Source organism: Corvus cornix, chromosome Z (genome assembly GCF_000738735.6).
Source record: "Corvus cornix cornix isolate S_Up_H32 chromosome Z, ASM73873v5, whole genome shotgun sequence".
Taxonomy (NCBI): Eukaryota; Metazoa; Chordata; class Aves; order Passeriformes; family Corvidae; genus Corvus; species Corvus cornix.
In genome coordinates, this window is record NC_046357.1 from 34,445,289 (window position 1) to 34,468,068 (window position 22,780).

Here is a 22,780-nt window from a genome sequence, read left to right on the forward strand (position 1 = left end):
ACATGTAGACAGAACAAGTGGAAATTGTTATGCAGAAGCTAAAACAGTGTAAGTATCAGTGTCTTTTACTAATAAATGTCCTTGCAGTATCACTGCTTGGTCCGTGTTTCAATCGCTGTCACCTCAGGAGACTGCGGCTCTGGGTGCCAAGCACAGCAGAGTCCAGTGGAGCTGAGTGGAGAGGTCAAAACCAGCATCACCGGTTCAACAAGTAGCCAGGAGGAATGATGCAGTGGTGCACTGTGACATGGATGGTCTTGCTTTTGAGGGTTTGTCCAACATTGTTTTCTGTTGTCTTGGGCTTGGGGACAAGGAGAGCTGGCTGTGAGGAGCACCCTGCCAGCCTGGAAACCACCTTGGTAACCCTGCCACCATGGGAAACCACATGGCACTGAGTGCGGGAACAGCTGCCATCTTGTCTTTGTCCTGGCAGCCAGGCAAAGCTAAGTCATGGTAGTTAACACCTCTTTTTGTGTGTAAAGCACCTTCTCATTTTCTATACTTTTGTTATCAATATCTCTGCTCTTACTGTGTGTTTCCTATTCCACTCCTGTTTGCTTGCAATAATTGTTATCTCAACCCATAGTGTCTGCCTTTGTCCCTGCTCTCTTACTAGAAGTGCAGGGAGAAGAGATGTGGCGTATTTGGAGTATAATTTCCAGCTGGTGTTAAACCACCACAGTTATGAAGAAAAGAGTGAAACCAGGGAAGCTGACATAACTTAGGAATCCTAAGAAAAATTTGGTATCACTATAGAAGAACAGTAACTATCAACAGTAATTATATTGAAGAATTATCCCAAATGTTCAGAATTAGATAGGCAGCTTTACAAAGGATACTATTATTTCGGAAGGCTGCTATCTCAGGCAACAGTTTCACTAAACCTATTATCTTTTAGCACGTCCTTACCATAGCTCTCTTAAAGTTGGAAACAGTGATCAAGGTGAAAGGTGGATTTATTTTGTTCTAGTTCAATTTCACTAACTTGAAACATTTGTATAGTCTTACAAGATCACATGTAGATGGTAACCTGTGAATACTGCATTCAAAAGTTCTTACACACATGAAAAATAAACATGAATGGAAAGAACAGCCAGAGAGAAATCCTAAAAGTGTAATTTCCAATGTTTCCTATCCAGGCTTATTTTTTTATTTTTTTAATTAGCAAAATGAAGCTGTTAGGGACCCCAGTATAGTTTGTGCTTTACTTCCATTATGTTTTCCTCATGCCATATCATTAAAGCAGCCTGTCTTACTTAATCCAATTCAGCACTTAAGATTTACAATGGGTATAATTTGAAATAAACTCTGATGGTGTATATTTGAGCTACATTGTAAAGGCAGCAGTAAAAACTTCATTAGGGCTGTAACTATAAAACAGTACTTTAAACAAACTTATCTATTTTAATTTCAGAGACTTAATTAACACCTTATATAATATATATATTATAGGATCAGAGTATTACCTTGCAAGACTAATTTTTTGAAACACCACTGAAGAGGTTAGGAGGGCACAGGATTCTCAGCCCCCATGTTAGAATGCAGATAGTTCTGATATAAAAAAAAAAAAAGTTAGAGGCTAAATGACAAAAAGATGCTACTTCCTCCAAGCTTATAAATAATTTTTAGTGCCTACATTACTCTTATGTTTACATAAATTGTATGCACACGTATTTGTAATATCCCCCATCACTGTGGGAGATTCAAGGTACAAAAAATAAGCGTCTTCTTGTCTGCATTAGAGCGCCCATCCAGCAATAGCATGAAAAACAAAAAACCCCAAAGAAATAGGACCTTTCCCTTTCTATTGAGAAAGACCAAACCAAATCCAAAACACAGAGTAATCATGTTAGATTACTCTACCCTACCAGGTAGGACAACTGCTTTAAATCACAGGAAGAACATACTATATCATACTTGATGGGAGGAACAGATGCTCCTTGAAAAGCCCTGGATTACTGGGAGAGAGATCAATTTCAGAATTCTAAGCACTATGCAATGAAGGATACAGCATTTGTCTTAAAACAGTCATATATATATATATATATATATATACACATATATGTATTTTAGTTTTAAAATGAGCAAAATCTGAAGGTGAAAAAGTGTCTGTGAAATATGAGACTTCCCAAATGTTTTCCAGCCCAAGATAAGAGTCAATAGACCTAACTAGTGCCACATCACTGAAATTGATTATTGAAGTTCAGCTTTAGGAATCAAGGTTTTTCCAGACAGCAAGAAGTACTTTCCTGAAAGTTTAGCTATCTAGAATCCAATGCTTACTCTTTTGAAATATACCAAGGGGTCACTTTCTAAAGTGTGTCTAAATCCTACTGCAAACAAAGGATTTTTTCAGACTTTCTGGGCAACTACAGATTAAGATAATGTCATCTTGATTCTCATCTGACTGGCTTGATATTTTATGCTGTCCCTCAAGACATAGTAGAAGTTCTCTATCCAACATGAATGCTGAATTCTGGCATCAAGAATACTACTGTTTTCATCTGCCATTTAGATACTCCTTAGAAAGAGCATCTGGCTTGCTTCCTCTGTAGATCCTTTTGTGTGGAAGGTAGTATCTTCAACACACTTGAACACGAGTCAAAAGAATAAGTATGTATGATCACAAAACCACTTTTTTTTACCTTCAGGGTTACAAAGGCCCATGCTGTACCAGTCTAGTTTTTCTTTTTTATAACGGGGCAGGAAAAAAACAGCCCTTACTACAAATTGCCTAAAGAAACCTAGCAAACAAAACCAGAAGTTGAAGCCTGATCCATCAGAAACATGGAATTATCAGTTACTTGCATACAGGTAAGAATCTCAACATAACCTGTAAAAAGCTCCATTATCAACTTGCCATTAACCATCCACGTACTTGAAGAAATCCCTGTGTAGGAAACTTTGATATGCAGTTATTGTAAGGAAATCCTACTCTATAAGTTCACAGAACTGTGAGACAATGCACAGAAATTCTTCTCATGAAAAGATTTCTTTTTGAAGGCTCTTGTAGCTCAAACTCAGCTGGAAATTAAGCTCCAAACTGCCACTTCCTTTTTCCCAACCACTCCAATGAGAAAGGGACAAAAAGACAGATTACGGATTGAGACAACAATTCACTAGAAAAACAGCAATGAGCTAAAGAACACAAACAGTAGTAGCAACAATATTAACAGCAACAGTGTATAAAAGAGGGCGATCACATGCAAAAAACGCTTATAGAAGTCCAACTGCCCCAGTGTTACTGTGTCCAGTGACACACAGATTCCTGAGACAAGGAGAATATTGCAGACATTACCACAGCTACCATCTTCTTCCATGAGACAACGAAAAACAGTTGCACACAAATTGTCGGCACCCATGCTCCTCCCCCAGGCCTGAGACAAAAACAACAATGGACATATCCTCCAGCTGGACTGCCCACACCATGGCACCACACCATTCTGTTTGCTGCTTTGCTCTCCTGGAAAAACAAAACAAAATAACAGCCATTCTGCATCATGTTCCCTTCTTCTCCAATATAAAGCCACAGCCCCTAGTGATGACCTGGCCGGTATAAAACAACTTGGTCCTGCTCACAGAGCTTCAGGCTCTACCTCCCTCCTGGCAATGGTAATGAAATTAACCCTGTCCTAGCCAAAATTAGGACAAGTGCGAAATTAAGATCATAGAATAAAGATGAAGAATTAAAGATCCTAAGTTTAAATGTGCCAAAACTGTTAACAAGGAAGGGAGGGAGAATACAGAAGAGTATTCCCCTAACTTGGGGTGATCTTTCTTTGACTGGTGATATGTATATGAGCAATTGCTTCCCACATACTTTGCTACAGTGGGAATTTTTGTCTCAATGCATTAATCAGGATGTGCTAACCAGATCTCATCTCCACCAGACCTAGGATTAGCACCTTCCTGTTGCAAATTCTTCCCTTCTGTCCCCAGTCTGAAGTTTCCACTGTGACGCCTTATCTTAGAGGCAAGTACCTTCTGTGGCCTTGACAGCTTGAGTCAGGAAACTGTGTTAAGTCCTTACACCACCCCATGGCTCAAACACTGTCCTCTGGGGACTTAGTTCCTCAGTTCAGGTTGTCCACAAGGGTGATGAGTATGAAGCAACAGTAGGAGAAAAGACAGAAGCAATAACATAAACAATCATACAGTGTACAATAGCTATCCCAATCATTAAAAATGCATATCCAATGGCAATCATCAACCTAAGTCTCATTAGCCACTTCCCCTACCCTCTGAGTCCCAAGGATCAGAGTACTGACATCATCCAGGAACTGGGGCTAACTCCTAGAAGACTGTCTTGGGTTTGGAGTGATTGGTAGCAATTTATTTAATTTTGCCTTGGGCTTCTTCAATAGATGCCATTGCACTGTGAACAGTGATAAAACATTCAGTTTTATTAAGATTTAACATTTCACATACACCTTGTTCCTTTAATAATAACGTATCTAAAGACCTTTTTGACACTTTTTTGGACTTGCAAGTTAAATTCTCTCAGTTCATACCTGATCCAGTTATTAAGGGTATGTACCTTCAACATAAAAAGTTCTCATGCAAAATACAAGAAATTCCTCATACAGAAGGTTCTCATGCAAACACATCAATCCATTGGGCCCATCTGCTATTTCTCCACAGGACTGAGTACAACTCTGGAGAGGGGGGAAGGGAGACAGAGAGAGGGATGCAGTGGTGCCCCACTGGTCCTTCTTCACCCTGGGCTTCTTGGTGGCGGGCATCCCCAAGTCATTCTTCTGGGGGTACCACCTACACAGTCCCAAGTTGCACATATCCATGGCACATATCCCCATAACTTGGAGTCACTGGTGTTTGACCAAGGATAAGTGTATGAGCAGTTGCTTCCTTTCACACACTTTGCTATAGTAGGAATTTTTGTCTGGATGCATTAATCAGGATGCACTAACCAGATTTTGCCTCCTCCAGGCCCAGAATTGGCATCTTCCGGTCACAACTTCCTCCCTTCTCTGCCACCTTAAGCTGCCACTGAGCAGGCTTATTTTATGGCAAGTTCCTTCTAAGGTCTGGACAGGCAACTGTGCTCTTTTAAGTCCTTACATTTGGGTTGTATCAGAATCACTTTGCACATTAAAAATTACCTGAAGTGGTGACTTCACATTTTTTTAAGAAAGGAAGGGCTGTTAAATGAAAGTAGAAACCCAACAGCATGTTTTTGATCAAGTAACAGATAAAGAACCTTGCTTCACAACATGTATGTTAAAACTACGAGACAATTTTCCCGATTTTATTTCAGCACACTCTGTGCTAAGAACACTGTAAATAAAACACAGCCCACGATCAAACATCAGACCTGAAACAGGAACTGCTGTTGCCCAAGCTGTTGAAACTCCAAGACAGCAATGTTTTGATTTTAGATTTCTTATTTCAGAGCAATAAAAAAAAATTGCTCAAAGAATATGAAAACTAAACACAAAACAAAGCAGCAGTGTACAATACAGCGCATCCTGAAAACAATCTAAAATACTTGAACCTGATCTAAAGATTACATTTAAGGAAAATACAACTCAGAGATCAAATCCCTACAAATAGCAAAGCTCAAGCTTTTGCCTACAGACCCTGCTTCATAAGTTAAAAAAGGCTTCTAAATTACTTTTACATTTTAAAGACTTGTTCTACAGAACTCAAGGAAAATTTTTCTCCAAATCATGTAAATCAGTATTAGCACCTTTCTTAGTAGGATCTTTTGAGCTTGCCATGATGCATTGCTATTTAATACAAGTTCAACAAATATTAAAGGCAAAGTTGAGCACCCCTTACACTTGCTTCATTCTAATTGCATAGCTTTCTTTATAAAAGCACAATTCATTATTTCCATGTTCATTAGAGCTCTGCTCTTCTCACGTTTCACAACATTTTAAGTACAAGCATAATGACCATTAAAGAGATGAGGTAAGTCTTAACATGAACACAACAGCAGTGGCTAGTGATACCACATACACACATTCAAATGCTTTTATCAAGGGTATCAGGTTAACAAGTCAGTGCCACTGGTAGCACCTAGGCTTGCCTGGCTCTGCCCACATTTACCATACACTGGTTACCCTTCCAGACTGGCTGGGTCTCTTTACCTCTCAAAATCACTAGTCACTCTGTAGTTTCTAAAGCTGTCTGCCACTCTGAAATACTGAACTAAAGTAAGCAAAGAATTCTCTCCCTTCTTCCAAAATACCTTACTTTCTCAAGCACTGCCTTACACTCTCTGCTTTATCTCCCTGACTTCAGCCTTTGGTCTTTCTTGCATTTACGTCATTCTACCACTGATTCACAGAAGAAGTCCTTCAGTCATTTGACCATGACCAGTTCAATCAGCTGCTCAACTTTTTTAATGTAGTTCCTCATGCCAATAATCTTGGGATCACTGCAGCACTTTTTTTTTGTCCTAGGCTGTTTGCAAAACCAACCAAAACTAACAGTACATACTTCTCTGTGGTTTCTGGTTTTTCACTGAGGGCTACTTGTCATAAATAAAACTTTTAGCCAACACCTCTGAAAAACTCTGTATTTCAGTCAGCATCAAAACCATTAGCACGAAGCAGATTGCTGAACAAAAACCAAACAAGTCTCAGTGGTTGTCTTCAGCAGTGCAACAAATAACACCACAAACTACAGTTACAATCCTATCCAGCCCACACAATGCTGGATAGAAAACATGGAGATATATGGAGCACTGTTGCCAAATGCAGTGGGTCTTTGGCTAAGTATGCATAAACAAGAATTGTTCAATGCTTATTTCTTATGAGTTGAACTGATTCATTAGCAGTTCACTAATTATTTTTCCAATTAAAACAAACTATGTCCTTAACAAAGACATACTCTTTATACTCATCAATTTCATGTCTTCGATACAAAGTTTGACATACTTAATCAAGAACAATACTGTTTCTTTCTGCAGAAAAATAATCACTGTTTTTCCTAACTATACCATCATAAAGAAACTTAAGAAATTTTGATTGAAGTTTCATTATGAATTTTCTTTAAAGATTTTGAAGCATACATCCAGAGTAAGAAGTACAAGCACTAATGACGACCACAAGTAGTCAAAAGGAACTGCAAATAAGCAGCACCACAAAATTCTTATGTGCCTTCTTAGAAGCACTCCCCAAATACTTTCATTTTACTAGTTCAAAATGCAATAAAAGGAAGCCATATTAATCCCTCAGTTTACACCAGCATATTCTGACCAGCTACACACTGCCATTTTCACCATTTTGTTGGTAGACTTATGTTTCATTATGAAGTCTTAGAACCAATGGTCCCCTTCTGGCTTTCACCCAAGGATCTCTGATTTGTAATTAATTAGGCCATCCAAATTAATAAAAGGGCTATAGCAAATATTCAGTTCATCAGCTAATAATGAAAAAACCCCACAGAGTCATTACGGTCAGAAAACACCTCCAAAATCAACTGTCCTTTGGCAGAAAACCATCTTGCTTGTCAGCTGGACCACAGCACTAAATGCTACGTCCAGTCATTTCTTTCACACTTCCAGGAATGCCAAGTCCACCACTTCCCTAAGCAGCCTGTCACTATACTTTCTTGTCATGGTTTAGTATAGTTTGGGTTCTTAGTAAAGAGGGCTCCATCAGTCACGGAAATGATTCTCTTGCAAAGAGGTCCTTACAGCTTCCTCTATGACTGGACAGAACCAACCAACTGGCTAGTTTGATTATTGGCAACTTTGTTAAGCCACTTAAGAAGCTTGACATGCCTCTGTGATCCACATTTAAGAACGAACAGGGAAAGCCCCTCTTGCTTCCGGCTCTTGGGACAGGTAACTGGGGGGCCTGTGCAGCCCAATGGGGCTGGGCCGGGCCCTGCTCGGGCTGGGCCAGCCAGAAGACATCCTGGAGCTGTGCGGCCCTGTTCCACCTGCAGCCCTGCTCCATGCAGGCGGCCCTGCGGTGAGGTTCAGCCAGCCCCACCCAGCACAGCCAAAAATTCACCTTGAGGCTGCTGCATCTGAGGCCACTACCTGGCAAATACCATGTGACCAACAGCAAAAGGCAAATTCCAGCGGCGGGGCCCAGGGGAGATTAATCCTTTTAGTGTTGTAAGTTCCCTCCAGAACAGATGAAGCCTGCAGACATCAATCCTCTCCCAAGTCAAAAGAAAGGGAAAGGTGAAGGCACGTGAAAAAAACACCATAAAGACACCAAAGTCAGTGAAGAAGAAAAACCTGAAAACCCCGAGAGAGGAGAAAGAGGAGATGCTTCAAGCTTAGAAGCTGAAAGTCTGCTGTAAAGCTATGGTGATGGACTATGATACATTAGAGTACCTGTTGTAATTTCATAAAAGCAATGGGGGGTGGAGTGTTCATCTGCAATTGTGAGCAAAAGTATCTGTGCTGAAACCAGCAAATGTTGAAGTAGCTGTGATTTGATGAGAAGCATGAACAGAGAGAGATGAAAGTGAGGAGGACCCTTGCTCCCAGGGAAGAAGACCTCTGTTCCTAGAGATGAAGATGCTCCCAGACATAGGTGAAGAGAAACTTTGCTTCTGAACAGCTCAACCTTAAGACGGTACCCCAGTAGCAAAGATTGGACCCTTGAAAAGCAGTTGTGGGGAAAGCTGTAAGTCGAAGGAAGGGACTTTCACCTGTGAGCAGAGAACCAACCTGGGCGGCTGTCTTGCTGTGACACTGAAGCCATGAGAGAACTGTTTCTTGTGGAGATGTCTCCATTGCATGAACAAGAAGAGACTCCTCTCCCTAAGTGAACTGAAGAAAGAGATTATTATAGAGGTGGTAAACTGACCGAAAAAATCTCAAGGGTTGTCTTTTTACGTTGTCAGTGGGAGAAGGGAGAAAGATGGGGGGAGGAGAAGTGTTCTGAAGGTTTAGTCTGACTTTTTTCTTTCTTTTAGGTATGTTAATAAACTTCTTTATATTCTTTTAAGTTCTGTGCCTGCTTTGCTTTCTCCTAATTCTTATCTCACAGAAGGAGAATAAGTAAGTAATGGATATTTTGAACCAAATCACTACACTTAATTGGTGTTTCTGCCTGATTTACAAACTGAACCTGCTACATTTCTAAAATACTTGTAGCTCTTAGTTCACAAACACTCATCGCAGTGAAGTAATGAATCAAACATGTTCGTCAGAAAATTGGTATCTGACCAGTCATGTCATACATTATTTTCAGTTATGTATTCAAAAGTTTTAGCCAGTCAACAGCAACGTGCAGGGCACACATAAGCCCGTACACTGTAATTTCCTGAAGTCTAATAGAGAAAATGTTTTTTTAAATATTATTTAAAGTATTACTTAAGCTATTCTATTGCTTTTGTACTTTATATGAAAACACTATTTTCCATTACAGTACATAAAAGTCAACGGATTACACACTTGATCATGCATTACTAGTCACAACTTTCAGAACAAAAAAGGCAGTACAGGACTTAAAAGCATTTTTCAAATTTCCTTGCACTTTAAAGTAAGTAATTTTACCAAAACCTGCAAATCAACCGAAATTAATATTAAGAGGCAAAATCCCACTAAACACTTCACCAGCCTTTCTTCCTTGATGAGTTAATATGCAACTAAAAAGAGTTGTTACTTTCATCACCATTCATCACCTATCAGGAACACAACTAACTAAAACTTAATACTGGTCAGAATGCAATGCAAGCACATGCATCCATGCAGTGTACAGCAAGAGGAAGAAATACACACTGGTTAATTCAAGTGATCTCTTCAACTGATGGCTTTAAAAGGTGGAACAACTCTTAAGCCCAGAAAAAACTGTCTACAATAGCTGAATCCAAAATGCAGTTAGCACTTATGAAAGACTATATGCTTTGCATACATTAAGCAAGAGACAATCTGAAGATATATAGAATTAGTAAGATAACCAATATTTCTAGGTAAGGAGCACAAAGTCATTTTGCTGTTAAAGCCAGCAGAATACTTAAAGCTGATTATGAGCTTATGATCTATAGGAGATATATTCCTTTCCTAAGTACACAGATGATAGTTTCCCTTTTACAGGAAGCAATCATATGAAATTCTTCTTTCTGACTTGCTTACTACTCTTTGCTTTACTGAAATATAGTTACATATCTATACTATGACTACTAACTACACCAGAGTTTCTTTGCTGTTTTCTGCAGCTAAAGAAGTTTTTAGAGCAAAAACAGTCATCATTCTTAGTTTTTTTATTTCCAATAGTATCTTTTATCACAGTTAAAACAAGACTTTTTCTACTCTGTAGAGCATGTATTAGAAATGCTTCAGACATTCTCAGTATCATGTCAGAGGCCAAATTTTCCAGCTGTGAATAATGCACTGCATATTTGGCCAAATTTTCCAGCAACTCAGCATCTTCTTCATGTTCTTCTCTATTGTCAAGAGCTGTAGATTTAGCAAATGTCCCTGCTTTAAGAGAAATATTTGGTTGAAAAGAAACCTGACTTCTCTTCCTCTAATTTCCTAGGACACAGAATAACTTCCCTGATAAGCTGGTGAATTTTATTTCTTCTCTAACACCTTGTGCTAGGTTTGGCTGGGGTAGAGTTAATTTTCTTCACAGTGGCTGGTATGGGGCTGTGTTTTGGATTTCTGCTGAACACAGGGTTGATAATATAGCAATGGTTTTGTTATTGCCAAGCAGGGCTTACACAGAGCCAGGGCCTTTTATGCTTTACACACTGCCACACTGGTGAGAGACTGGGGGTGCAGGGGAGGCTAGGACAGGACACCGCCAGGACAGGTAACCCCAACTGACCAAAAGGATATTCCATACCATGTGACATCATGCTCAGGATATAAAGGTGGGGGGAAAAAGGAAGGGTTGGGGGACATTTGGAATGATGGAGTTTGTCTTCCCAAGTAACCCTTACATGTGATGGGGCCCTGCTCTCCTGGATATGGCTGAGCATCTCTACCTGCCCATAGGAAACAGTAATTAATTCTGTGTTTTGCTTTGTTTGCATGGCTTTTGCTTTCCCTATAAAACTGTCTTTATCTCAGTCCCTAAGTTCTCTGTCTTTTACCATTCCAATTCTCTCCCTGACCCTGCTGGTGTGGGAGTGAGCAGCTGCACGGGGCTTGGTTGCTGGATGGGGATAAACCATGACACAAGCTGTAACACTCAGTTCTACTAACGTGCAGGTAGTCCAGTGACCTCACAGAGTAAAATAATCCTGGCCCTCAAAGCAACATGAATTTATCACACCATACAGTTCACTTCATAATGTCTAGTTCTCGTCAACATCTTCATTAATGGTTTAAGAAAAACATTATACTGGCTTTTCTGAGTAATACTAGAGGGTCATTTTCATTTCAACAGCAGACATTAACTAAGGGCAAACCGTGACTGACAAATGTGGTAGCCCTCTGCAGTGTTGGTGGAAAAGTGATTAACGTCATCTACCTGGACTTCTGCAAAGTATTAGATACCGTCCTGCACAACATCCTCATCTTTAAACTCAAGAGATGTGATTTGACAGATTAGACAACTTCATGAGTAAGAAACTGGCTGGAGGGTTCTGGGAGTGTGTTTTGCTTTGGTTCAGTCCGCGTCTCCCCTTGAGTTTTGTACCTTTGTATCTACCCAGCTTGTATCCTCCCAATTTTCTGCCAATTACCCCATTTCCCACCTTTGTCTCCTCCCTGGCCCTTGCCAATCATGCTGGCACCCCTCCCAGGCTTCTAGAAAGTTCTGGCAGGGGCATTGTGTGATTGGCTAGGGGAAAAAGATACCTCCCTTCCTCTCCCATGGTTGGTTCCCTGATGCGCCTTTCAACCTGTTCACCACACCCTTCCCTTCTCCGATTGGTTCCCTCCCATGTTACCACCCACCCATAAATCCTCCTACAGATGCCTTCGGAGCTCACGCCGAACTGGGCATCTCTGGGAGGTGGGACCTCGTGTCCGAGGCTCAATAAACTTCCCAGATTTAACCCAGTTCTGAGTCTGCCTCCTCCCTCCACCGCTTGCCTCCATCCCAGCGGTCCTGTGGAAGGACCCACGAGCCAGACCTCTGGTCTCCCGGAGTCCGGAGGCTGGCCCCCGCAGCCGACTGTGTCCGGAGCTGACCGGGCTGAGTGGGATCCACTCCAAGGGGACGCAGAGGCAGCTTGGCGCCCATCGCGGGGCCCCCCGCTCCATCGGACCCCGCGGAACGGACTGGTCGGCTCTCTGAGCTTGTCCTTGGGACGTCAAGCTACCCCAGTTGTAGCACGCTCCATTTTAGGGAGCTGCGCTCCTGGGGGAGAGGACGGTAGCTCCGCCTGCGCCGGCAGAGTTGTCCTTGGTAGAGGATTGGTCGTCTGGAGCCCGCCTGGACACTAAGGGGTAAGTATTTTCCCCTGGGGGGGGGGGAAATCTACTTCAAAGCCGGTAAAGGCTTTTCGGGACCTCTACGGTCCCTGGCTCCTGAGGAGCTGCGAGGCTGCACAGCCCCGGGGCGGGTGTGTCACTTGCCTCCGGTTGGGATTTAGTGTCCAGGGTTTATTCCTTCGGCTTCAGATGTTGTGCTGTGCATATGGGCGCTAAACTGTCCACAGCACAGAAGGGGGTATATATCCAAGTTGTGGGACTCCTAGAGGGTGGGGGGAAACGTTTTTCTAAGGGATGTTTAAAAAGGTTTGTTCGTTGGCTGTTCTTGCACTTCCCTCACTGCTCCCAAAATTCAGTTTTAAGCGTTCCCTTTTGGAACGCCGTGGGAGCAAAATTGGCAGAATCACAATTGGCGAAAAAAAAAGATTTAGGTAAGTTTTCTTTGTTATATTTGCAAATTCAGTCGGCTTTAAACAAAAAAAGGGAGAGGGAAGGACAGCCAACCCCGGGTTCCCCAGTTGCTACCCCTCAGTCTTCTCCTAAGCCCGTGTCCCTTAAACCGGGCATCCTGAAGAGAGCAAACCGTGATGCTGCGCAGGGTTGCTATCGACTCCCTGGCTCTCCTCGGGGTTCCCGGTCCCCCCGCCCGGACAGTCCTGGCCAGACTGCCCGGGGCTCGCCCCGTTCCCCGACTTCCCCAGTTCTAAGACCCCGAGTTCGTTTTAGCCTAACGGAAGATTCAGAAAATGGCTTAACTACCCAAGGAGGACAAGATGGCGGGCGCCGCATGGCAGAGACCCCCTCTTGCCCTCCCTCTCCTTCCCCATCCCGAAACCCTTTCCTCTCACTTTCTAACCCCTCCCATCCCAACTCCTCCCTGTACCCTGACCCCTCCTACTCCCAAGTTGGGTCCGCCCTTGCTACTCCTCCCACCCCACTTCAGTGTACGCCCCCTTGCTCCGCCCCGGGGGGCTGTCGTAGGTCCGTGTCTGGTCGCCACCCACTTCCCGCTTCCGGTTCCCACGCCCCTACCTCCGGTTCCCACGGTTGGCCCTCAGGTTCCCACGGTGAGTGGCCGGAAGGGGGGGGGCCTGAGGACCGGAACCCAGAACTGGACCCCATCCCTTCAGTCGCTCCGGTTATTTATCAGAGGTCCCGGAGAGGGGGAATGACCCATGCCAATTGGGAACTGTCATAGGTTAGCAAGCATAGTCCCGGAAGGGACGTCCTTGCTAAGGGGTGCTTACAGGTTCCTCTGGGAACTGATAGAACCTATCAGCTGGCCAGTTTGGATATGGACAATTCTCTAAGCCACTTAAAGTTGTGATCACCTCTGTGATCCACATTTAAGAATAGGCAAACTCCCCCTCCAAGCTCTCTCTCGTTTCCGGCGCTGGGACAGGTGGCTGCAGGCCCCGAGCAGGGCCCAGTGGGCCCGGCCAGGCCCTGCTTGGACCAGGCCGGGCCGGGCCACGGCCGTCCTGGGTCGATGGACCTGTTCCAGCCATGGAACCCCCCCCACTGCCTTGCCGTGGGCAGCCGGAGCAGCTCGGCTCTCCCCCCTCTCCACTGCGATAAGAAACATTCAACATTCCAGCTGCAAAGCTGCAAGGCCGAGGTGAGATTAACCCTTTTTATTGCTGTGAAGAGCTGAAACCCTGAAGGAAGAGAGAGAGGAGATGCTTAAAGCTGAAATTCTGTTGTGAAGCTATGATATATCAGAGTATCCTGTTGTAATTTCATGAAGATATGGGGGGTGGAGTGTTCAACTCGTGAGCAGAAGCACCTGCACTGAGATAGGCAGATGCTGACGCAGCTGTAATTTCATGAGAAGTTTGGACAGGGAGAGATGAACCAGATGAGGACTTTTGCTCCAAACGGGAAAGGAGAAAACCTCAGTCCCTAGAGATGCTCCCAGAGATAGTCCTAACGATGAAGATGATGAAGACCCTTTGCTCCCAGGGAAGGAGAAGGGCCTCTGTTTTTGTTTCTGAACGGCTCAACCTTAAAATTGTACCCCAAAAAACTTCAAGAGTGGACCCTCGAAAGCAGTTGCGGGAAAAGCTGCAAGTCGGGGGAAAGGACTCACACGCAGGCAGAGAGACTCCTCTTCCTAAATGGACTGAACAATATTTGGAAGTGGGCGGCTGTCTCGTTGTGATAATGTTTTCATAGCATGAGCAAGAAGAGACTTCTCTTTCTAAATGGACTGAACAAGGTTATTATGGAAGTGGTAAACAGACTGAACATCTTAAGGGTTGTCTTTTCACATTGTCAGTGGGAGAAGGGAGGAAGGTGGGGGGAGGAGGAGAGTTCTGAAGGTGGTATAATTTTTTTTTCTTCTTTTAGGTCTGTTAATAAACTTCTTTATATTCTTTCAAGTTTGGTGCCTGCTTTGCATTTCTCCTAATTCTTATCTCACAGCAGATAAACAGTAATGAGTATTTTGGACCAAACCACTACACTAAATTGGTGTTTCCGCCCGGTTACAAACCGAACCCGCGACAGGAACCCCTCTCCCATCAAACAATTAAGGAGCTCTGCAAAGCGCAGAAGGAGTTTGGGAGGGAGAGCGAATATTTTCGCGGCCTTTTACAGGCAAATCTCTCCGGAGCGGTAATGACGCCTTTTGATCTGCGTCAACTTTTCTCATGCTTACTTTCCTTGGCAGAGTTTCTGCTCTGGAAATCGGCATGGGAAAGGGAGCTCCGCCAACTCCTTCCAGTGCTATTGCAGGGATCCGATACGGCCGTTGATGCCAATAATCAGGCATTGACAATGGACCATCTGAGCGGCGAGGGGGAATGGGCACTGGCGCCGAAGCAGGCTCAGGGTCTGCCCTTAGAGGTGGTGCAGCGGGTCAAGGAACTGGCCGGTAAGGCATTACTTGGCCTGAGGCCGGACACGCCTGTGGAGAGCTACTCGCGGGTCCGACAGCAGCCCACGGAATCATTCCTCAGATTTGTCGAGAGACTAACCTGAGCCGTAGAGTTGCAGGTCAGGCAGCCGGCGGCCAGAGAGGAGGTCATCGTGGAGATGGTAATGGCCAACGCGAATCCCCAATGTAAAGCAGCCATCCTGAGCCTCTCTCTGGACCCTCCGCCAACAATACAAGCCATGCTAGAAGTCTGCGCTGCAAAAGCGCCGCACCTGCAACCTGCCGGCTCAGACAAGCAAAGACCCCGAGGAATGGCTTCTGTGGGAGCAGCTACACCACGCCCTGCTGCGGACCAGAGGAGAACCACAGGCCAAGGCGTCCGACCTCCATCGAAGAACGCCCGGAGGCAGCCACAACAGCAGACCCGGAACACCTGCTTCCTCTGCAGCCAGCCTGGACACTGGACCGAAGACTGCCCGCTCAAGCGGGAATTCCAACAGTTTAAGAAGGAGCAGGGGTTGGGGGGACTCGTAAACAAGTCTCAAAAAAACTGAGTGGGGAGCGCGCGCCCACCCCGCGTGAAGATAAAAAAGGGACGGGACGCGAGGGGGAGGAGGAGCTGGGAAGGGCAGGGTGTGATAAAACAGATCTACCGGATGTGACAATTCAGCCTGACTTTACTTCTTTCTCCGACAACTCTTTCAGGTTGCAGCTGTTGACACCACTCCTCCTGAAGGACAGTGAGTGGCATGCTGCACCGGTGAGCACCGGTGGTGAGCTGGGGGCGAGAGACCATAGCCCAGACAGGTATGTCATCGTCGGAGATGTTAACTGCACACCACCAGAGATCGAAGTTGCTCCGGGGCTAATGACATCTAGTCCCGAAGGACCCGTTCTCTGGCTGCGCTGTGTCCGTCCACCTCTGTTTCTGCCCAGAGGGCAGATGGTCGCCCAGGCTATCCCTGCAGGAGGGCCACACCCAATAGTGTGTGCCACCCATGTAATAGGAACAGGGAAGCCGAGGGTGGACTGCAAAATCAACAGAGGGGAAGAAGTCCTTCACCTCAAGGGGCTTCTGGACACAGGGGCGGATGTGACGATCATTCCCACACGGGAATGGCCGGCACATTGGGAACTGCAGAACGTGGCAGGGCACGTACAAGGTGTTGGGGGCATCCAATTGGCAAAACAATCTAGAAGCATCGAACAAATGAAGGGGCCGAGCGGACAACTGGCCAATATACGTCCGTTCGTACTTGATTACAAGGAACCCCTCTTGGGGAGAGATCTCATGCAGCAGTGGGGAGTCACTATTGAGATTCCTGACCCCCCACAGAATTTTTGCGCAGCGGTCACTGAGGAGCGCCCTACCCAGAAATTGACTTGGAAAACAGACTGTCTAGTGTGGGTAGAACAGTGGCCGCTCTACGGCGAGAAATTGGAGGCGCTCGAGAAGCTCGTGGAGGAGCAGCTTAAGAAGGGGAATATAGTGGAGACCAACAGCCCTTGGAATTCCCCTGTCTTTGTAATTAAAAAACCTAACAAAGACAAATGGCGGCTCCTCCAGGACCTTCGCCAAATTAATAATGAGATTGAGGACATGGGCTCTCTCCAACCAGGGATGCTGTCCCCGACGATGCTTCCCCAAAATTGGAATTTGGCCGTAATTGATACTAAGTATTGTTTCTTCCAAATTCCTCTACACCCTGACGATGCCCCACGTTTTGCCTTCTCGGTTCCGGTCATCAACCGAGGAGCCCCAAGAAAGAGATACCATTGGAAGGTGCTGCCACAGGGCACGAAGAACAGCCCGACCATCTGCCAGTGGTATGTCTCTTCCTTGCTTGCCCCAGTACGTGCAGCCGCAAAGGAGGCCATCATCCTTCATTACATGGATGATGTCCTCGTGTGTGCCCCCGATGATGACATGCTGGCAAATGTGCTTGACCTGACAATCGGAGCATTGGTTGCTGCAGGGTTCGAGCTCCAGCAAGATAAAATTCAAAGGATGCCACCTTGGAAATACCTGGGCCTTGAAATTACCAAGCGGACCATTGTGCCACAAAACTTGGCAATCCAAACAAATATAAAGACATTGGCGGATGTCCACAAACTGTGTGGATCTTTAAACTGGGTAAGGCCGTGGCTGGGTCTGTCTAATCAAGACCTAGCCCCCCTTTTCGATTTGTTGAAAGGGGGAGAGGAGCTTAGTTCTCCCCAGACGCTTACCCCAGAGGCACAGACAGCCTTGGAGAAGGTGCAACACCTGATGTCCACCAGGCAGGCAAGCAGGTACAGGCCTGACTTGCCGTTTAGATTCATCATCCTGGGCAATCTGCCGCACCTACACAGGGTCATCTTCCGATGGGAAGACAACAGGAAGAGCAAGAAGGACCAGGACCGGAGGGATCCTCTCTTGATAACTGAGTGGGTTTTCCTCAGTCACAACAGGTCCAAGAGGATGACACAGCCACAAGAGCTGATGGCTGAACTGATCCAGAAAGCTAGAGTCCGGATCAGAGAGTTATCGGGACGTGACTTTGACTGCATCCACGTACCAATCAGGATGCAGACGGGCCAAATTACTAAAGCAATGTTGGAGAGCCTGCTTCAGGATTGTGAAGCCTTGCAATTTGCTCTGGAGGGTTACACGGGCCAAATTTCTTTACATAGGCCGGCCCACAAAATTTTTAATTCGGAAATTCAATTTGAGTTGAGTACAAAGAGTGTTCGGAGTAAGGAACCATTAAAGGCCTTGATCGTTTTCACTGACGCGTCTGGGGCTTCTCAGAAGTCTGTTATGACTTGGAAAAACCCCCAAACTCAGCGGTGGGAGGCGGATATTAAAGAGGTGGAAGGATCACCTCAAGTCGCTGAGTTAGACGCAGTCGTCAGGGCTTTTGAAAGGTTTCCCAAACCCCTAAATTTAGTAACCGACTCCGCATATGTTGCAGGAGTAGTCTCCAGAGCCGAGTATGCCATCTTGCAAGAAGTCTCCAACACAGCTTTATATGAGTTGCTCTCAAAATTGGTCAATCTAGTCTCCCACCGAGAGCAACCCTATTACGTGATGCACGTCAGGTCACACACAGACCTGCCCGGGTTCATTGCAGAGGGCAACAGGCGGGCAGATGCCCTCGCTGCGCCAGCCGTGATGGCCCCGCTCCCGGATATATTTGAGCAGGCCAAAATCAGCCATCGGCAGTTTCATCAAAACGCCCCTGCCCTGGTCCGGCAGTTCAACCTGAAGCATGACCAGGCCAGAGCGATTGTGGCCGCGTGTCCAGAATGTCATCAGTTAGCTCTTCCCGCCATTGGCACCGGCATTAATCCCCGTGGACTCAACAGTTGCGAGGTGTGGCAGATGGACGTGACGCATGTCGCTTCATTCGGCAGGATGAAGTATGTACATGTGTCAGTGGACACCTTCTCTGGAGCCGTCTTTACTTCTGCCCACGCAGGGGAAAAGGTTAGCGATGTCAGAAGGCACTTAGTGCAGGCATTCGCTACCCTGGGCATCCCCAAGGTCATAAAAACAGACAGTGGCCCTGCCTATTCTTCTAAGGAGTTCAGGAGCTTCCTGCAGCAATGGGGAATAGAACATAAAATGGGCATCCCCTATTCCCCAACAGGCCCTTTCATCGTGGAAAGGGCTCATCAAAACATCAAAAGGATGTTACAGCGTCAAAGGTCCCCAGAAAAACTAGACTCCCCGGTTGTCAGGCTCTCAAGGGCACTGTTCACGTTGAATTTCCTTAACTGTGCCTTTGAGAACCTGAACCCACCGATTGTGCAGCACTTTGGAGGGTCTCGGCAGCTGCAAATGAAAGAAAAGCCTCCGGTGTGGACTAAGGACCCGGAGACTCAGGAGATACAGGGCCCCCATGAGTTAATCACGTGGGGGAAGGATATGCTTGCATATCCACCCCCGAGGGCCCTAGGTGGATCCCATCGAGATGGGTGAAACCATGTGTCTCCCGTCCCGCCGGAAAGGGAAGTCAAGCAACCCCTAACACCGGGATAGGCTGACCCCATGCCCTCTGGACCCCAACTTTACCCCAGTTAGGCCCTTGTTTTAATAATGTTCTCTCTAAGTTTGTTTTAGTTGGAGACACCGGAGATGGATCCTGCACCATCCGTCCGAGCCATCACCAGAAGCCTGCATCTGATCATCATCTTGCAGCTGCTTCCCTGGCCTGTGTCACTGTGGATCGTTCCCCAGCCGGCAGCAAACGTATGGTCGGTCCTGGCAGAAACCATGGGCCAGGACCACATATGTTTGTCCACAGCCACGGCCCAAAACCCGATGGCTACATGTCTGGTAGGGATCCCTCTTGGGCGAGAGGAGCTTACATCTCTCCTTGAAAAGCTCAAAGCCACGCAGGCTCTGACGACGCCCGCAAGTAAGGCTACTGTCGCTAAGCCACCTGTCAACCTGCACCGTCCCTGGGTACCCTATTGGAGACAGCCTCCTTTCAGCTGGCACCGCAGGGGGAAACGCAACACCGATAACCCCCTGGAAAAGTGGCTGCCCCTGCTCCCGAAGACTAGTAGTGAGCCCCAAGAGCTGGATCTCTTGGGATCCTATCCGGCTCACTACTGTGTCCAATTTCAATTCAGGTTGTCCCCGGATCGGGAGGCTTTTAAAAACATAGCCCCAAACCGTCGTGACTATGGGGCAAACAAATGGTGCCTGGCCGTCAGCGGGGTGACCACTGACAACCCACATAGGTCACACCCAAAAGGGTTACCCCGAGGACTGTTCTTCATCTGCGGTGACAGGGCGTGGGCAGGCATCCCTTCTCGCCTGTTAGGAGGCCCTTGTACCATTGGCCGCTTGACAGTGTTGACGCCCAACCAAACTCTAGTGCATGATTGGGAAAGGAAAAGAAACAGGACTTCAGAATAGGCAATTCGAAAACGTGAACTTTCAAATCTGGACCAAAATTGTGACTCGGAAGTTGTTCATTGGGCCAGACCAAAAGGGGTTGCAATCACCACATTATTGCCGTGGGTGGCTGCAGCCAAAGTGTTAGGGGAATTAGGTCATTTGGAATGTTGGGTCGTCAAACAAGCGAACCTTACTTCAAGTGCCCTGAGTGAACTCCTAAAAGACGAGGAAATAACCAGACAAGCCACCTTACAAAACAGGGCCGCTATCGACTTCCTACTCCTCCTCCATGACCACCGGTGTGAGGAGTTCGAAGGGCTGTGCTGCCTAAACTTGTCATCTAGAGCGGAGAACATCCACAAGACTCTCGACAAGATGCAGGCCATAGTATCACAGATCCAACGCGAGACGGGTGATTGGCTCGGCAGCATCCTCAACGGATGGGGACTATCAGGATGGGCAGTGTCTATTCTCCGGACCGGACTGCTTTTGTTTTTCGTCCTTTTGGTTACCCTGATTATGTTTGGACTTCTCAGAAGACTGCTGTTTAAATTGATTGTGAGCTCCCCCTCCCCCGTGGACATTGGCCAGGCCGAAGCTCTCCTGGAATCAGAGCACGAGCCCATGGCCCCAGAGTCGCAGTGGTTTGGGAACTTATATCCAGACTCTGAATATTGTCCCCAACCCGAATTTGAGTCTTCATAAAAAACAAAAAAGGGGGAGATCTGGGAGTGTGTTTTGCTTTGGTTCAGTCCGCGTCTCCCCTTGAGTTTTGTACCTTTGTATCTACCCAGCTTGTATCCTCCCAATTTTCTGCCAATTACCCCATTTCCCACCTTTGTCTCCTCCCTGGCCCTTGCCAATCATGCTGGCACCCCTCCCAGGCTTCTAGAAAGTTCTGGCAGGGGCATTGTGTGATTGGCTAGGGGAAAAAGATACCTCCCTTCCTCTCCCATGGTTGGTTCCCTGATGCGCCTTTCAACCTGTTCACCACACCCTTCCCTTCTCCGATTGGTTCCCTCCCATGTTACCACCCACCCATAAATCCTCCTACAGATGCCTTCGGAGCGCGCTCCGAACTGGGCATCTCTGGGAGGTGGGACCTCGTGTCCGAGGCTCAATAAACTTCCCAGATTTAACCCAGTTCTGAGTCTGCCTCCTCCCTCCACCGCTTGCCTCCATCCCAGCGGTCCTGTGGAAGGACCCACGAGCCAGACCTCTGGTCTCCCGGAGTCCGGAGGCTGGCCCCCGCAGCCGACTGCGTCCGGAGCTGACCGGGCTGAGTGGGATCCACTCCACGGGGACGCAGAGGCAGAGGGTAGCACTCAAAAGAGTTGTGGCCAACAGCTCAACATCCAAGTGACGAGTGGTGTCCGGAGGGGTCAGTACTGGGACCTGAATTGTTTGTCATCTTTGTCAGCAACATCACCCGTGGGATCAAGTCCACCCTTATCAAATTTGCTGAAGACACGAAGCTGTGTGGTACAGTCTACACGCTGGAGGGAAATGATGCCATCCAGAGGGACCTGGACAGGCTTAAGAGGTGGATCTGTGAGAAACTCATGAAGCTCAAGAAGGACAAGTGCAAGCTGCTGTACTTGGATTGAGGCAATCTCAAGCACAAATACAGACATTGGGCAGATAATCAGTTGAAGTGCAGCCAGAGAAGGACTTGGGGGTGTTGGTGGATGATCAGCACATCGACATGACTCAGTAATGTGTGTTTGCAGCCCAGAAAACCAGTAACATCCTGGGCTGCATCAAAAGCAGCACAGCCAGCAAGTCTGGGAAGGTGATACTGCCTCTCTAGTCCACTCTCACAAAGCTGCACCTGGAATACTGCATCCAAAGCTTTGGCCCCCAGCAGAGACATGACAGATGTGACCTGTTGGAATAAGCCCAGAGGAAGGCCGCTAAGCTGCAAGGTCAGGTTGAAAGAGTTGGAGTTGTTCCGCCTGGAAAAGAGAAGGCTCTGGGGAAACCTTACAGCAGCCTTTCAGTACCTGAAGAGGATCTACAAGAAGGCTGGAGAAAGGCTTTTTACCAAGGCAAGTAGCAACAGGATGTGAGGGAGTGGCTTCCAAGTAGAACCGGGTAAGTTTAGATTAGGTATCGGAAAGAAATTCTTTACTATGCAGGCGGTGAGGCACTGCCAATAGGCTGCTCAGAAAAGCTGTAGATGCTCTATCTTTTTGGAAGTGTTCAAGGCCAGGCTGTAGGATGCTTTGAGCATCCTGGTCTGGTGGCAGGTGTCACTGTCCATGGCCGGTGGGCTGGAACAAGATAATCCTTAAGGTCCCTTCAAATTCTGTGACTTTTAAGATCCATGTGGCCTTATACCATAAAAATCCTGCTATGCCAAAAAACCTCTCATTAAACCTCTAAACTAACTAAACTGAATTCAAGGTTTTAGCCTCAGCCCAGTTCTCTTCAGCATCTTCATTAATGACTTGGATGCAGGACTCAAAGGGATACTAAGTAAATTTGCCAAGGACACTAAATTGGGAGATGTTCATCCCCTTGAGGATTGAGAGACATCTTGACAAATTAGAGAGGCGGGTGATCACCAACCCCATGAAGTTTAACAAGGGCAAGTGCCAACTTCTGCACCTGGAGCAACTCTGGACATGTGTACAGACTGAGGAACAAGAGGCTGGAGAGCAGCATTACGGAAAGGGACCTGGGGGCCCTG

General features: G+C 46.4%; 2 protein-coding genes across 4 annotated transcripts in view; one reads left to right on the plus strand and one right to left on the minus strand.

Moving 5' to 3' along the window:
* SPIN1 (spindlin 1) overlaps positions 1 to 22,780 on the minus strand; it is a 76,196-nt gene that overhangs the window by 34,011 nt on the left and 19,405 nt on the right. The gene's annotated exons all lie outside the window — the stretch shown is intronic.
* On the plus strand, positions 15,928 to 20,810 carry LOC104689715. Its single transcript, XM_010399949.4, has 2 exons — positions 15,928 to 16,004; positions 19,293 to 20,810. The coding sequence occupies exon 2, from the start codon at positions 19,318 to 19,320 to the stop codon at positions 20,104 to 20,106; it is 789 nt and encodes a 262-aa protein (XP_010398251.2). The 5' UTR covers positions 15,928 to 16,004; positions 19,293 to 19,317; the 3' UTR covers positions 20,107 to 20,810.